The sequence below is a fragment of the Nomascus leucogenys genome, chromosome 8 (genome assembly GCF_006542625.1).
Source record: "Nomascus leucogenys isolate Asia chromosome 8, Asia_NLE_v1, whole genome shotgun sequence".
NCBI lineage: Eukaryota > Metazoa > Chordata > Mammalia > Primates > Hylobatidae > Nomascus > Nomascus leucogenys.
This window is the reverse complement of record NC_044388.1, coordinates 47568245-47582723: the sequence shown is the minus strand read 5'-3', so window position 1 is coordinate 47582723 and position 14479 is coordinate 47568245. Positions and strand designations below refer to the sequence as shown.

At 46.0% G+C, this 14479-nt stretch overlaps 2 protein-coding genes across 5 annotated transcripts in view; one reads left to right on the top strand and one right to left on the bottom strand.

Moving 5' to 3' along the window:
- Positions 1-1825, bottom strand: part of HOOK3 (hook microtubule tethering protein 3) — a 134143-nt gene extending 132318 nt beyond the window's left edge. For all 3 annotated transcript variants that reach the window (XM_003269653.4, XM_030817209.1, XM_030817210.1), the window contains exon 1: positions 1512-1825. In XM_003269653.4, coding sequence (XP_003269701.1) covers positions 1512-1568 — 57 coding nt within the window. In that variant the 5' untranslated portion in view covers positions 1569-1825. The remainder of the gene's footprint in view (positions 1-1511) is intronic.
- A 140-nt stretch (positions 1826-1965) lies between these two features.
- The window catches only part of RNF170 (ring finger protein 170), a 47146-nt gene continuing 34632 nt past the window's right edge, over positions 1966-14479 (top strand). The window contains exons 1-2 of one of the 2 annotated variants that reach the window (XM_030817207.1): positions 1966-2452; positions 10784-10927. In XM_030817207.1, the coding sequence (XP_030673067.1) occupies positions 10791-10927 (137 nt within the window). In that variant the 5' untranslated portion in view covers positions 1966-2452; positions 10784-10790. The remainder of the gene's footprint in view (positions 2453-10783; positions 10928-14479) is intronic. The other variant, XM_030817206.1, reaches the window with a different exon arrangement.

The following is a 14479-nucleotide window of genomic DNA, read 5'->3' as shown; positions in this document are numbered from 1 at the left end:
CCTAGATTTTAAACAATGTAGCCCTACTTAGATTCAATCAGCTTCATCTTTGCCTTCTTGCTGCTTCTTCTAGCATAAAGGGAAGCACTACTTGGACAGTCTCGAATACTTAAATCTTAAGTTCCTCAGCATTCTGTTTACAGATGTACAGATTCTGCCAAATCTATTCCTTCCACAATATCAAAGAATTTCTTTCCTCTCTCTCTCCCCTGCCTAGTCAAACCTCGGCCAGATTATACAACTTACCAGTCTTCCTCTCTTATGAAATACAGCAGTGAAAGCCATCTCCTTGCCTGGAGGCAGAACTCATCAGAAGTGTAAGCTGCACGCTAACTACATATTACTGCTAACGATCTGAAATCCCCTAAATGGTCTGATATGCAACTGGCTACTCAAGCTCTACCAAGTCTATGTTTCGGAGGACAGAAATTGATTCGTGACGTAGCCAAATTATAAAAACCTCAAGACTATTTTTATTAATTTTTTTAACAACCAACGTAAGGCAATACTTCTCCAGCCTTTCCAGCAAAGTGCCTTGCACAAGATCGTGACGTCTACACTCCAGGGATCCTGACTCGTAACCCAAGACACCGCTAAACAGAATTTCTCTCACATTCGTGTTTTGCCTTTAAAAGTAATACAAATGCTGTAGTCGCCTCCATAAACACATCCGTAAACATTTAATTAACATTCTCATCAATGAGTGAAACGGAGGCTCCCGAAGGCAGCGCGGGGTCCGCCGGGGCTCTGCGCATCCCTCCCCCTCCCCGGCCGGCGCCGCGGCGAGAACGACTGGAACCCGGGCGTCGGTTCCCCTGCCGCGTCCTGAAGACCCGGCTTCAGGAAGGCGCGGCCGCTGACGTGAGCGGTGAACACGTATTTACTTCAAAGTGCGAAGAATCTAAAACCGTTTAAGAATTCAAAATCAGAATCCCACGACTCTGTTCCCCAAGGCCTTCGAGTTCCATTGTTGACGCCCAGACACCTCCAGACTCCTTTAAACGTCTGCCCGACGCCTCTGACAGGCGTCCGCCCCTCGCGCAGTCCCACCGCCAGCGGCGCCTTGTATCCGAAACGGGGTCCCCGGGCGCCTCCCGCATTCTCCCCACGCTCCCTCACAGGTCCTTTCAGTTCCCGGGCCGGAGCCGGGCCCGTCCTCCGCGAACGCGGCAACAAAGGCGAGGAGCCGCGGCGGGTCCCGGACGCAAGGCAGTCAGGCTCGGCCACCCCCGGAGCGCAGCGCAGCCCCAGCTGCGAGCAGCCGCGCGGATCCCGGAGTCGCCCGCCGCGTCCCCAGCCCAGCCCCGGCCGAGGTCCGCCCGGAGCAGCGACGCCTCAGGCCCGCCAAGTTTCTCCCGGACCCTGGGCCAAGCCTCCGCGCCCCGCCAACCCCGGGCCCCGGATGTGACGGCACCGTCGCCCGCAGCGCTCGCCCCCGGGGCCGCGCGTGGAGCGTCCCGGTAGGTGGCGGGGGGATGGGGTCTTCCAGCCGGCCCGCGGCCCCCACGTACCCAAGTGAGGAGGCTCTCACACAGCTCCGCCCGCTCCAGCGACTCTACGCTGAACATCTTCCCCGCCGCGGCCAGGCAGCGCCTACCGCCTGGCCAGACACCGCCGCCGCTCGGTCGGGGTATCCGGGGGCCCGCGCAGCTGACTCGGCCTCAGGCCCGCCTGCTCCTCGGATCCGGCCGCCGACTCTCGCCCAGCGCTGGCAGCGGCTCCGCACCGTCACCCCCAGCGCCCCTCCTTCTCCTTTCACTCGGGACCGCGCGCCAGCTGCGCGCGACTCCGGCCACGCCCGCCGCCCCGCGTCCCCGCCCCTGGCCGCCCACACCGCTCCTCCCTAGCGCCGCCGTCCTGGCCGGAGCCGCCGCCGAGAAGCCACTGCGCACGCTCGCGCCCCGGCCGACCCGCGCCGCCGCCGCCACCGCCCCCGCCCCCGCCGCCGCGCGCGCCCCCGCCACCAGCTCGCTGCGTGTCGAGGCGCGCACGCGCGCGAGCACGCGTTCCGCTCTGGAGGCAGCGGCGGCGGGTCCTCCTCCGCCGTCCGGTCGCGCCCTCGCGGAAGCTCGGCAGTGCGCGTGCGCCCGCGCCCGCACCCGCACTCCAAATTAGAAAGGGGACGTCTAGTGGGTTGCCCGGGAGGGGTGGCGGGAGCGGTCCCGGAAATAATCTGTCCTCTGTCACCGGGAACTGGCGAGGTAGTTCCTTCGCGGTGGAGAGGTACGTCCGGCGCGCGGCGGCCACGCCCACCCTATCTGGGCCCGCGGAGCCGCGGACGGCGGGGCCTGGCCTTCTTGGGGTAGCTCTGGCCGCCGAGGTTCTGCGGGGCGGTAGGAGTCGCCGCCTCCTTCCCCCGGGCCCCTCCCTCGTCTGGAAGCCTCAGAATCGCCCCGCGGCTGTCCGGAGTCGCCGGCGACGGTGGAGGGGCCGACGCGGAGAGCGGCTCTAGGTGGGCTTGGCCGGCGGCGAGGACACCGCCGCTCCCTCTAGGGTCACTCGGAGCGTGACCCTGAGAACTCTCCTTAATGCAGGAGGGGTGTGCGCCCGTTCGCCAATCCGTAAGGACCCCGGCCGACCCCGGGCCTGCGTTTCTCAGCGTTCGGAGTTGGCTTCGCTTAATGGCGAGGCGGATCGTTCTGGAGCTTCCACCTCTTTAGAGGCACGAATCTGACTGCAGGGCTGCCGATAAATTTTTAACAGATATAGCATACGCAGAAAAGTGCATACGACATACACGTTTAAAGAAGAATTAATAAAACACCCAGATAAAAACGAAAAGGGCATTGCCGGCACCCCAGGAGTTTCTCACCCATGCCCTCTGCTCTTTTGGGAGCCTGATTCTCTCCTAGCCTGACTAGTGTGATCATTTCCTTACAGCTTTACCATCTATGTGTGCATGCGATGTCGTTTTCCTTTGCCTGTTTTTGAACTTTTGCGGGTGGATCACAGTGTGTTGTTTTGTGGTTTTCAATCAGTATTAAATTGGTGTACTGTGTATGTATAGGTAATTTTCATTGTTGCCTAGTATTCCAGTGTGAATAGAACAGTGAATCTGTTCTATTCTGGGTGGGCGTTTTGTTCAGACTGAGGCTACTCAGAACATGGCTATAAACATTCTAGTGTACCTGGAACGTAGTGCAAATGTGTTGGAATTTCCAGGACATGCACCTTGGAGTCCTTAGAGAATTGTCGATGCATAGAGTATGCATAACTACCAGCCAATGCCAAATTTTTATTCGTAGTGCAACAAAGCTAACTTCCCAGGACACACTTTCACTTTGCTTTGTAGTTCCTGGAACCCCTTTCCCCCACTTTTTTTCCATTAAGAGTAGGTTTTCTCATTGAGTGCTGAAAACTGCCAAGACAGCATTGAGTGGGTTATTTGTTGTTGTTGGTTTTTGAGAAAGGGTCTCGTTCTGGAGTGCAATGGCGCAATCTTGGTTCACTGCAACCTCTGCCTCCTGGGCTCAGGTGATCCTCCTACCTCAGCCTCCCAAGTAGCTGGGACCACAGGTGCAGGCCACGATGCCCAGCTAATTTTCTTATTTTTTGTAGAGAGGGGTTCTCACTATGTTGCCCAGGCTGGTCTCAAACTCCTGGGCTCAAGTGATCCGCCCGCCTTGACCTCCCAAAAGTGCTAGGATCACAAGTGTGAGCCACCGAGCCTGGGCCAGCATTGAGTTTTTAAGGATGCCTTACAGAGTACCACTTGATAGTTGACCCCTGATCATTTAGCATTTTGTAAGTGTAAAAAGAAAAAAACTTACCTGAAGTATTCTCTATGGTCTTTTTTTCAAACATTCTTCCCTACACCAAGGGCAGAGAAACCTTTAGAAATTACACGTATGTGGCCGGGTGCGGTGGCTCGCGCCTGTAATCCCAGCACTTTGGGAGGCCAAGGCGAGCGGATGACGAGGTCAAGAGATCCTGGCCAACATGGTGAAACCCCGTCTCTACTAAAAATACAAAAATTAGCCGGGCGTGGTGGCAGGCTCCTGTAGTCCCAGCTCCTCGGGAGGCTGAGGCAGGAGAATCGCTTGAACGCGGGAGGCTGAGGTTGCAGTGAGCCGAGATCGCGCCACTGCACTCCATCCTGACGACAGAGCGAAACTCTGTCTCAAAAAAAAAATTACACATATGTATCTCGCCTGTCTTTGATTCCTGTGTTGGTGCCTCTGGATATTTGTCAAACTAGAGTTCCTACGTTCCTTATCAGGTTATTTCTGTCGAATTTCTAGCACTTTTAAGCGACCTATAATCTTGTAGGCAAGTGAATGAAGTCAGTGAGTATATGTCACATTGACTTACGCCTGACTCACATGCAGCTTGTCTTTAGATGGGCAGACAAGATGCTGGCCCTACTGGAGTGGCTGTGCCGTCCTGAGCACCCTTCCTCCAGTGGCTCCGGTTTTCAAGACTTTGACACAATGGACCTAAAGTCTCCTTTTTCAAGCTTGGCTGCATATCCACAGTGCTTTTGTGCATGATGTTGCGTTGTTCTGGAGGTTTCATTTTGTAATTCCGGTTACCTTTGATGAAAGAAATTAGTAAAAACTTTTTGGTTGTGAGTAATTGCAGAAGCCATGTGGCTGCCAAGTTTCTACATGAGCCTTGGGGTAAAAAGACACTGAGATCTTCTCCTTTGTTCCAGGAAGTCCTGGAATTTCCTATTTTTCTCTTATTTTCTCTGTGTGTTTTGTTTTTTTTTTTTTTTCCTTCCTTCCCTGAAAGCTTTGGAAATGCCTGAGGAGAGGTGAGTTGAACTTGTCTTAGATGTCTGGTTACTCCAGTTAGTTGGAGGCTGGTTCTCACCCACAGCTGCTTATCAGATTAAAGAGGGCATGTCTTGTGTGACAGTGCTCCAGATTGCATCCTGTCTTCCCAGGGAACACATACTTAGAGCTGTGATTAAAAAGAGTTTGAGATGCTATGTGGAGCAGCTCTGGGGCAGGCATGGCTAGTTTTTAATCATAGTTCTGCTGATTCCTTGGCAGTTAATAATATTAACCAAAACACTGTGGCTTCCATTTACTGAGAGCCTGTATGATATGCCAAGCAGTATGCTAAATGCCTTACCTTCATTATCTCATTATAAACTTCACAAGGCAAGGCACTTCCCCTTCCACGCCCGCCCCCAAAAAGAGTGGCAGTTTGATATGGTTCAACCTAATGCCTTTTACATATGAGGAAGCTAAGACTGAGACTTTACGTAAGTCCAGGGCTGTCTGACTCTGGAACTTGTTCTTCTTTGCTGTCTGAAGATACTGCTCAATAAGATGTAGCCAGCTGAGCAATTGCAAAGCCAGTTTCTCTGCAAACTTCTATCAGTTACACCGCACAGTTTCCAAGATGGATGGGATTCAGTTTTTGTGAATCTTAAACAGTTCAAAACCGAGCATTAGTAACTCTTCTTTTCATATTTTACAGGATACCATGAAATAGATTACATCCCATGTTCTATACATTTAATAACCTTGTTTTTGGGTTTAATGTAAACAACATTTAGTGGACACTACAACATATAAGACCCTGCGCACTACTAACAGTAATAAGATACGATTCCTGACTGAAAGGAATTCATTCTTTAAAAATGTATTTTTAATTTTTATAGATGTGTAATAGTTGTACATATTTATGGGGTACCTGTGGTATTTTTATACAACTATGTACAATGTGTAATGATCAAATCTGGGCAGTTTTTTGAGACAAGGTCTTGCTCTGTCACCCAGGCTGGAGTGCAGTGGTGCGATCTTGGCTCACTGCAACCTCTGCCCCCCAGGTTCAAGCAATTCTCATGCCTCAGCCTCCCGAGTAGCTGGGATCAGGCGTTTGCCACCACGTCTGGCTAATTTTTGTATTTTTAGTAAAGATGGGGTTTCACCATGTTGGCCAGGCTGGTCTCAAGCTCCTGGTTTCAAGTGATCCACCCACCTTGTTATCCCAAAATGCTGTGATTACAGGCGTGAGCCACAGCACTGGCCTGAATCTAGGGTTTAAAAAAAAAACCCTACAACAGAGCCTCCAAATAACATGAAAAAATAAATCCAGTAAGATGTTACTTTATATGCTTGGAACTAAGTGCTTAACATTCTGTGATTAATAATAATAAATTTTGAAGGTGAAACAATTGAGCACAGTATCTACATATTCTAAAACTGAACCGTAGTCACTTGTGGATTCTGTAAATATTTGGCACCAATAAACATTAATTTTTGGCTAGGCGTGCTACCTCACGCCTGTAATCCTAGCACTTTGGGAGGCATAGGTGGGTAAATTCCTTGACCCCAGGAGTTCGAGACCAGCTTGGGCAAGATGGTGAAACCCGTCTCTACAAAAAATAAAAAAAAATTTAGCTGAGCTTAGTGGCGCACACCTGTAGTCACAGCAGGAAGATTGATTGAGCCTGGGAGGTCGAGGCTGCAATGAGCCAAGGGTGCACCACTACACTCCACCCTGGGTGACAGAACAAGACCCTGTCTCAAAAAATAAATTTTAAAAATTAATTTATAAACATTAATTTGAGTAATATCTGTTTTTCAAAAAGGAAATTCATGGTGTAGTGAGAGTGTTTAGCAGTTGACATACCAGTCACACCACTTACGTCAGTGTAGGTGCCTCTGGAGTAGGCACCGTCAGGAAACTGAGCGACTGGGTGGTAGATGAGAATGGGCATTGACTGGGCATTGAAGCTCAATTTGCATATCAAGAGAGGAAGCAAGTATTGGCTTTATTTTTCTTGTTAAAGTAATTCATACTTGAAAGTATTGAAACTGTGAAACTGTGTCCTAGGGAGGGTGATGGTCTGGCTTTGTCAGTCCAGCTCCTCACTGATAACCACTCTAATGTTAGCTTTGATCCGGCCTTTTCTCTATTCCGAAACTCTGAATCAGAGAAATTTAGCAGTAGAAGGAAGTGAAGAAATAAAGTCACAGTTGTTAACCTAAAATAATTTAAAAGGTCAAAATCGAGTTTAAAGAGAGTTTAAGTGTAAAGGTTGAGGACAGGCCACCTGGGAAAGGACAGATTTAAAAGCGTGGAAGTCAGTGCTCTGAAGTACAGACATTTGGGATTGTTTATATAGACAAAATTTAGGGACATTTAACAGAATTTTAATATGTTAATGTAAGGCTTAATGTACAGTTATAATGATCTGATTAGTCAAGGTGTCTTTTTTAGGGAAAAAAGAATAACTGTCATGAGATCCCTGGTTGGGGCACCATCTGGTCTGAGTTAGGAACAGGACAATAAAGGAGGCAGTTAATCTGTAATAAAAATCAGCAATTAGAAGGAGGAGATCTGGTCTCTTTTAAAAAAAAGACGTAGTCTTTTTTTAGTTGTTTATAGAACAAGAAAAATGAGGAAGAGTTAAGCTAAAAATCTAAGAAACAGAATTGTAAACATGTTACATGACCCAGATCATAGTCACATCTGTTTCAAGGCTTAAGGTGTTTTGGAGGTTCTAAAAACGTTTAAATTTTACTTACTTTTACACAGTTGTTGTAACAGAATTGGAACTAAAATTCAGGGCTTCTCATGTCCAAGCAACAACTGCTTGGGCTTCAGTTTAGAGCCTGTATGGTTGGACAGAATCAGCACCACTGTTTAGTTCGGGATAATCACTGACTGTGAACAACAAAAGTTGGAGAACAGAAGTCCTCGATTTTGGAATTTATTTTCAGTACTGAGGTATTATGTCATCTCCCCAAGTAGGAAATTTTGTTTCCTGTTTATCTTCTGGAGTTTTAAATCAGACCAGCCCCTTTCCAAACTGAAGTGATGGTACAATACCTTATTTTTGAGCCACTAGCACCTGCAGTTGCTTTTTTACTCCGATTTTATGAGAAACTATGACAGAAGTTGTGCTATGGAAGCTCCCAACAAGCAGGTCAAATGGCATTAGATCTCCATTTGACAGCCTGGCTTTTGTTGGGATTTCCATGGGACAAGAAAATGCAGTGCTATTCTCTTTTCCTCTCAACACCGCTGGGAATATCTGCTGTCAAATGATGCAAATAAAATAATATGGCCATGCAATACTTAAATATCCTGGATCTCTGAGCTCTTGGAAATGTATATGAAGCAGTATCTTAAGAGTATAATCGCAGGCAAGGTGCGGTGGCTCACACCTGTAATCCCAGCACTTTGGGAGGCTGAGGTGGGTGGATCATGAGGTCAGGAGCTCAAGACCATCCTAGCTAACACGGTGAAACCCCATCTCTACTAAAAATAGAAAAAATTAGCCGGGCGTGGTGGGGGGCGCCTGTAGTCCCAGCTACTCGGGAGGCTGAGGCAGGAGAATGACGAGAACCCAGGAGGCACAGCTTGCAGTGAGCCGAGATTGCGTTACTGCACTCCAGCCTGGGCGACAGAGCAAGACTCCGTCTCAAAAAAAAAAAAAAAGAATATAATCACATAGTAGTCAAATATTTATATATAATATATATTATATATATGTCGTACAGTATAATTTATTCGCATTACCATTGATCGCACCTTGAAGGACATAGAAACAAATGTAATGCATTTTTTTTAAGTACAAAATAATAAACTGCCTAAATGTATAGCATAGGGGAAAATGTGAGTAGCAATAATTACAGTGCATTTATTGATAGATTTAACTTACAAAGCACTTTCACCTCTGTTAATTTGTTTTAACCCTCACAGCTCCGTGAGGTAATTAGAGGTTGGAAATCTTGACACGGGTAACATTTGGGTTATCTTTGAGCAGATGCAAGTAGTTCTCACTGCCCTTAGGACTTTTTAAACAGCTACAGCACCTCTAATTTTAAGAGAGGAAACCAGATGAAATAAAACCTAAATTGACTCCATGGCCGACCCCTAGCTTATTTGAGGCTCTTCAGTTCAGTTGGCAGCTCATTTTAACTGTTCTTTTGAATGAAAATACTGCAATTAGAGCTCTTTCTGTGAGTTTCCTGGTGTGCACCTTCGTAATGGTTATTTGAAACCAATCATTAAAAGTTCCATGTATCAGGCGATTACTCCGTGTAAAGCTGATGAAAGCTGCCTTTCATCTGTTTGTGTAGGTTTCTTCCATGAGTGATAATTTTCTTGCAGCCAGTTCAGATTATTTTCAAAGGTATTAAGACGTCTATACTCAAAATACCTGATTAGTGATGATATTGAATAAAACTTTTTTCAGCTCAATAAGTTACATAAATGCAGAACTTTATTTTAATTATTCATATATACTTAATTGAGTATTTCCTTAATTTCTCTTTAGGTGTCTTATAAGACTTTGACACTTCCTGTTTTGTCTGAAAAAAAATGTGAATTACCTGTGATATTTGGACTCCAGTGTGGTTGGGCTATCTCCCCTCATACCTATAGAATTGGGTACTACCATTTTTCTCTAGTTTAGAGTGTAGGAAGGAAAGTTTCTTATCCTCCCTTTTCTCTTCATAAGGAAATGCAGCATCAGAGTGATTCTATATTCCAAGCAGTTCAAAGAATTCTGAACCATAAGCTGAGCTTAGTTTCAGGTGGGCAAATAGTTTTTCAAGCACCAGAATTTTCATTATTTCAAGTAGTTTTAGTATAGCTATAAATGTTCTATAGCCTAAATGTCTTTTGCTTTTCAAATTACTAACACTGTAAGTATGGTAAGTCACTTTTATTTAAACAAATATCTATTAGGTCCTATTGTGTATAGGGCATATGCTAGAGAATATGAGAATGCTTACAGAAAACTATATTTCCTTTCCTATCAATACATGGGAAATGCCGCAAGATATACACATGCTGTGAGGGGGAAGAGAGATCTGATCTATTTAGAGAGTTTATTTGGTATTCAGGAATAAGAAGAGAGCAGTTGGATAAGAATGGCTTTTATTTATTGTTTTTGGTGGAGGGTGGGGAGGTTGGGGGGCGGGGGATAGGGTCTTGCTCTGTCTCCCAGGCTGGAGTACAGTGGTGCTATCTGGGCCTCAGTACAACCTCCGCCTCCCAGGTTCAAGCGATTCTCCTGCCTAAGCCTCCAGAGTAGCTGACATTACAGGCGCACGTCACCCGGCTAAACTTTGTATTTTTAGTAGAGACGGGGTTTCACCATATTGGCCAGGCTGGTCTCGAACTTCTGACCTCAGGTGATCCGCCTGCCTCGGCCTCCCATAATGCTGGGATTACAGGCATGAGCCACTGCATCTGGCCCAAGAATGGCTTTTTTTTTAAAGGGGTTAAGCTTGAAGAGGAAAAAACATTTTTAAAAAATACATAAATAAATGATAAATTATAGTAATTGTTTTCCTTAAAAGAAATAGAATTTGACTGGGTGCAGTGGCTCATGCCTGTAATCCCAGCACTTTGGGAGGCCGAGGCAGGCAGATCACGAGGTCAGGAGATCGAGACCATCCTGGCTAACACGGTGAAACCCTGTCTCTACTAAAATACAAAAAATTAGCTGGGCATAGTGGTGCGCGCCTGTAGTCCCAGCTATTTGGGAGGCTGAGGCAGGGGAATTGCTTGAACCCGGGAGGCGGATGTTGCAGTGAGCTGAGATCCGCACCACTGCACTCCAGCCTGGCAACAGAGCAAGACTCCATCCAAAAAAAAAAAAGAAGTAGAATTTTGTACTCCACAAAATAATGTGTCTGGCAAATTTCAAAGAACTCCATGATAGGGAATCCCCACTGGAGTTGTACTTAATTGCAGCCTATCAGAAACTAAATATATTAGAAGTCAGTTATATTTACATTGCTTTTATTAGTATATTTCATTTTCACTGTGTCATTTGTAACTCTCATCTTGTTTCTTCTTATTTTAGACCTGGAATGGCCAAATATCAAGGTGAAGTTCAAAGTTTGAAACTGGATGATGATTCAGTTATAGAAGGAGTAAGCGACCAAGTACTTGTGGCAGTTGTGGTCAGTTTCGCTTTGATTGCTACCCTGGTATATGCACTTTTCAGGTGAGATTTAAGGACAAAAGAATTGAGTACATTTGCAAGGGCTGCTGACTTTTTGACCCCTAATAATGCATAATACTTAATATGAAAAGCAAGTAACAGATCTCAGTGATTGTAGATGTTTACTAAGGTATTTTATTTTCCATGGGGCTTTGAATGCTAACACATATATTTCCTGTCATCAGCTGTCTTACCAAATAATAATTAAATTCATCATCCACGTTTCGAATAAAATATTAGTATTTTCTATTGGCGTATGGCAATTTAAAAAACTTTAATTTTCATAAATCTATCAACTTGTAGGTGATATAAAAAGTGCAAAATACTTTCAGTTTTAAATGGAAAAATTGAGGCAAAAAAAGACTTGTATAGTAAAAAGGGAACTAATATTAGAATTAATTTAATTTTTTTACTTATTTATTTATTTATTTTTTGAGACAGAGTCTCAATGTGTCACCCAGGCTGGAGTGCTGTGGCACTATCTCAGCTCACTACAACCTCCACCTCCTGAGTTCAAGTGATTCTCCTGCCTCAGCCTCCCAAATAGCTGGGATTATAGGCACATGCCACCACACATGGCTATTTTTTGTATTTTTTTTTTTTTTTTAATTTGAGAGAGAGAGAGTTTCGCTCTTGTTGCCCAGGCTGGAGTGCAATGGCACTATCTTAGCTCACCGCAACCTCTGCCTCTGGGGTTCAAGCGATTCTCCTGCCTCAGCCTCCTGAGTAGCTGGGATTACAGGCATGTGCCACCACACCCGGCTTATTTTATATTTTTAGTAGAGATGGGGTTTCTCCATGTTGATCAGGCTGGTCTCGAACTCCCGACCTGAGGTGATCCACCTACCTCAGCCTTCCAAAGTGCTGGGATTACAGGCTTGACACTGCGCCTGGCCCTAATTTTTTGTATTTTTTGTACAGACAGGGTTTTGCTAGGTTGGCCAGGCTGGTCTCAAACTCCTGACCTCAAGTGATCCACCCGACTCAGCCTCCCAAAGTGCTGGGATTACAGTCATAAGCCACTACATCCAGCCTATTTATTTATTTTAGAGACAAGGTCTCGCTACGTTGCCCCAGTTGGACTTGAACTCCTGGACTCAAGCAGTCCTCCCATCCCAGCTTCCCAGGTTGCTGGGACTACAGGTATGCACCACTGCAACCGATTCTAAAATTAATTTAGGCTGGATGTGGTGGCTCATGCCTGTAATCCCAGCACTGTGGGAGGCTGAGGCAGGCGGATCACCTGAGGTCGGGAGTTTGAGACTAGCCTGGCCAACATGGTGAAACCCTCGTCTCTAGTCAAAATACAAAAATTAGCTGGGCATGGTGGCAGGTGCCTATAATCCCAGCTACTTGGGCGGCTGAGGTGTGAGAATCACTTGAACTTGGGAGGCAGAGGTTGCAGTGGTCCAAGATAGTCTCTTATTAGGGTAACATTATCTTGATTTCAATAAGGTATTTTATAGAGTGATAATCCAGAGTGATTGATACTGGTGATACACTGTGGCTATCATGGGGAAATAATGACTAGATGATAGCACAGTTAAGTGAACTCCACCAAGCAGGTTGTTCTTAGGATTCCTGACTAATGTTTTAATGTACCCCAAATAGAAGGACATTGTATATTGCTGCAGGGCTCTGTCCTTGGGCCTTTTCTGTTATTATTATTATTATTATTTTTTTTTGAGACCAGGTTTCACTCTGTAGCCCAGGCTGAAGTGCAGTGGTGGTATCACACCTAGCTGCAGCCTGGACTTCCCATGTGCAGGTAATTCTCCCACCTCAGCCTCCTGAGTAGCTGGGACTACAGGTGTGCATCAGCATGTGCATCAGCATGTGCAGCTAATTTTTTTGTATTATTATTATTTTTTGGTCAGATGGGTTTTTGCCATGTTGCCCAGGCTCATCTCTAACTCCTGGGCTCAGGCGATCCACCTGCCTCAGCCTCCCAGAGTGCTAGGATTACAGGTGTGAGCCACCAATTGTCAGTTGGGAGGGATAGCTAACATTGGTATAACAGAATTAAGATTCAGAAATAGTCAAGCCATGTATCTATGGTCAACTGACCTTTGACAAGGGTGCCAGGAACACTCAGTGGGGAAAGGTTTCAACAAATAGTGCTAGGACAATTGGGTAGCCACATTCAAAAGATTAAAGTAGGACCACACCACACCAGATTAACTCAACAATCTAAATATCAGAGCTAAATGGAGGGGTAAATCATTATGACTGAATTTAGCAAAGGATCTTAGATATGATAACAAAAGCATGAGCAACAAAAGAAAAAGTAGACAAACCAAAATTCATCAAAATTAATGTATTTGGACAGGTACAATTGCTCATGCCTGCAATCTCAGCACCTTGGGAGGATTACTTGAGCCCAGGAGTTCAAGACCAGCCTGGACAACATAGTGAAACCCTGTTTCTAAAAAAAAAAAATTTGCCAGGCACGGTGGCTCACGCCTGTAATCTCAGCACTTTGGGAGGCCAAGGCAGGCAGATCACGAGGTAAGGAGATCGAGACCATCCTGGCTAACACGGTGAAACCCCATCTCTACTAAAAATACAAAAAATTAGCCGGGCTACTCTGGAGGCTGAGGCAGGAGAATGGCGTGAACCCAGGAGGCGGAGCTTACAGTGAGCTGAGGTGGCGCCACTGCACCCCAATTTTTTTTTGAGACCGAGTCTCGCTCTGTCGCCCAGGCTGGGGTGCAGTGGCGTGATCTCGGCTCACTGCAAGCTCCGCCTCCCAGGTTCACGCCATTCTCCTGCTTCAGCCTCCCGAGTAGCTGGGACTACGGGTGCCAGCCACTGCACCCAGCTAATTTTATATTTTAATAGAGATGGGATTTCACCATGTTAGCCAGGTTGGTCTCGAACTCCTGACCTCAGTTGATTCACCCACCTCGGCCTCCCAAAGTCGGGGGGTTACAGGCGTGAGCCACTGTGCCCGGCCTACCAAAAATTTTAAAATTAGGCAGGCGTGGTGGTGCATCCTGTAGTCTCAGCTACTTGGAGGCTGAGATGGCAAGATCATTTAAGCCTGGGAAGTCAAGTCTGCAGTGAGCTATGATCATACCACTGCATTTCAGCCTGGGCAACAGAATAAGACCCTGTCTCAGAAAAAAACAAAACAAAAAAATAAAAATACACAAAGGACCTATATAGACATTTTTCAAAAGAAGACATACAAATGTCCAAAAGGTTTATGAAAAAATGCTCAACATTACTAATCACCAGGGAAATGCACATTAAAACCACAATGAGAAAAAACCTTTTATCTTTTAGAATGGCTGTTATCAAAAAGATGAAAACACTAAAGATGAAAGAAGCATTGGCGAGGGTGTGGAGCAAAGGGAACTGTGGTGCACTTTTTTGGGGAGTATAAAATGGCACAGTTGCTGTGGAAAACAGTATGAAGGTTGCTCAAAAAGTTAAAAATGGACTACCATATGATCCAGCAGTCACACTTCAGGGTAGTATATATCAAAAGGAAATTACATCAGTATGTTGAAAAGATATCTGTGCTCCTATGTTCATTACAGCAGTATTTAC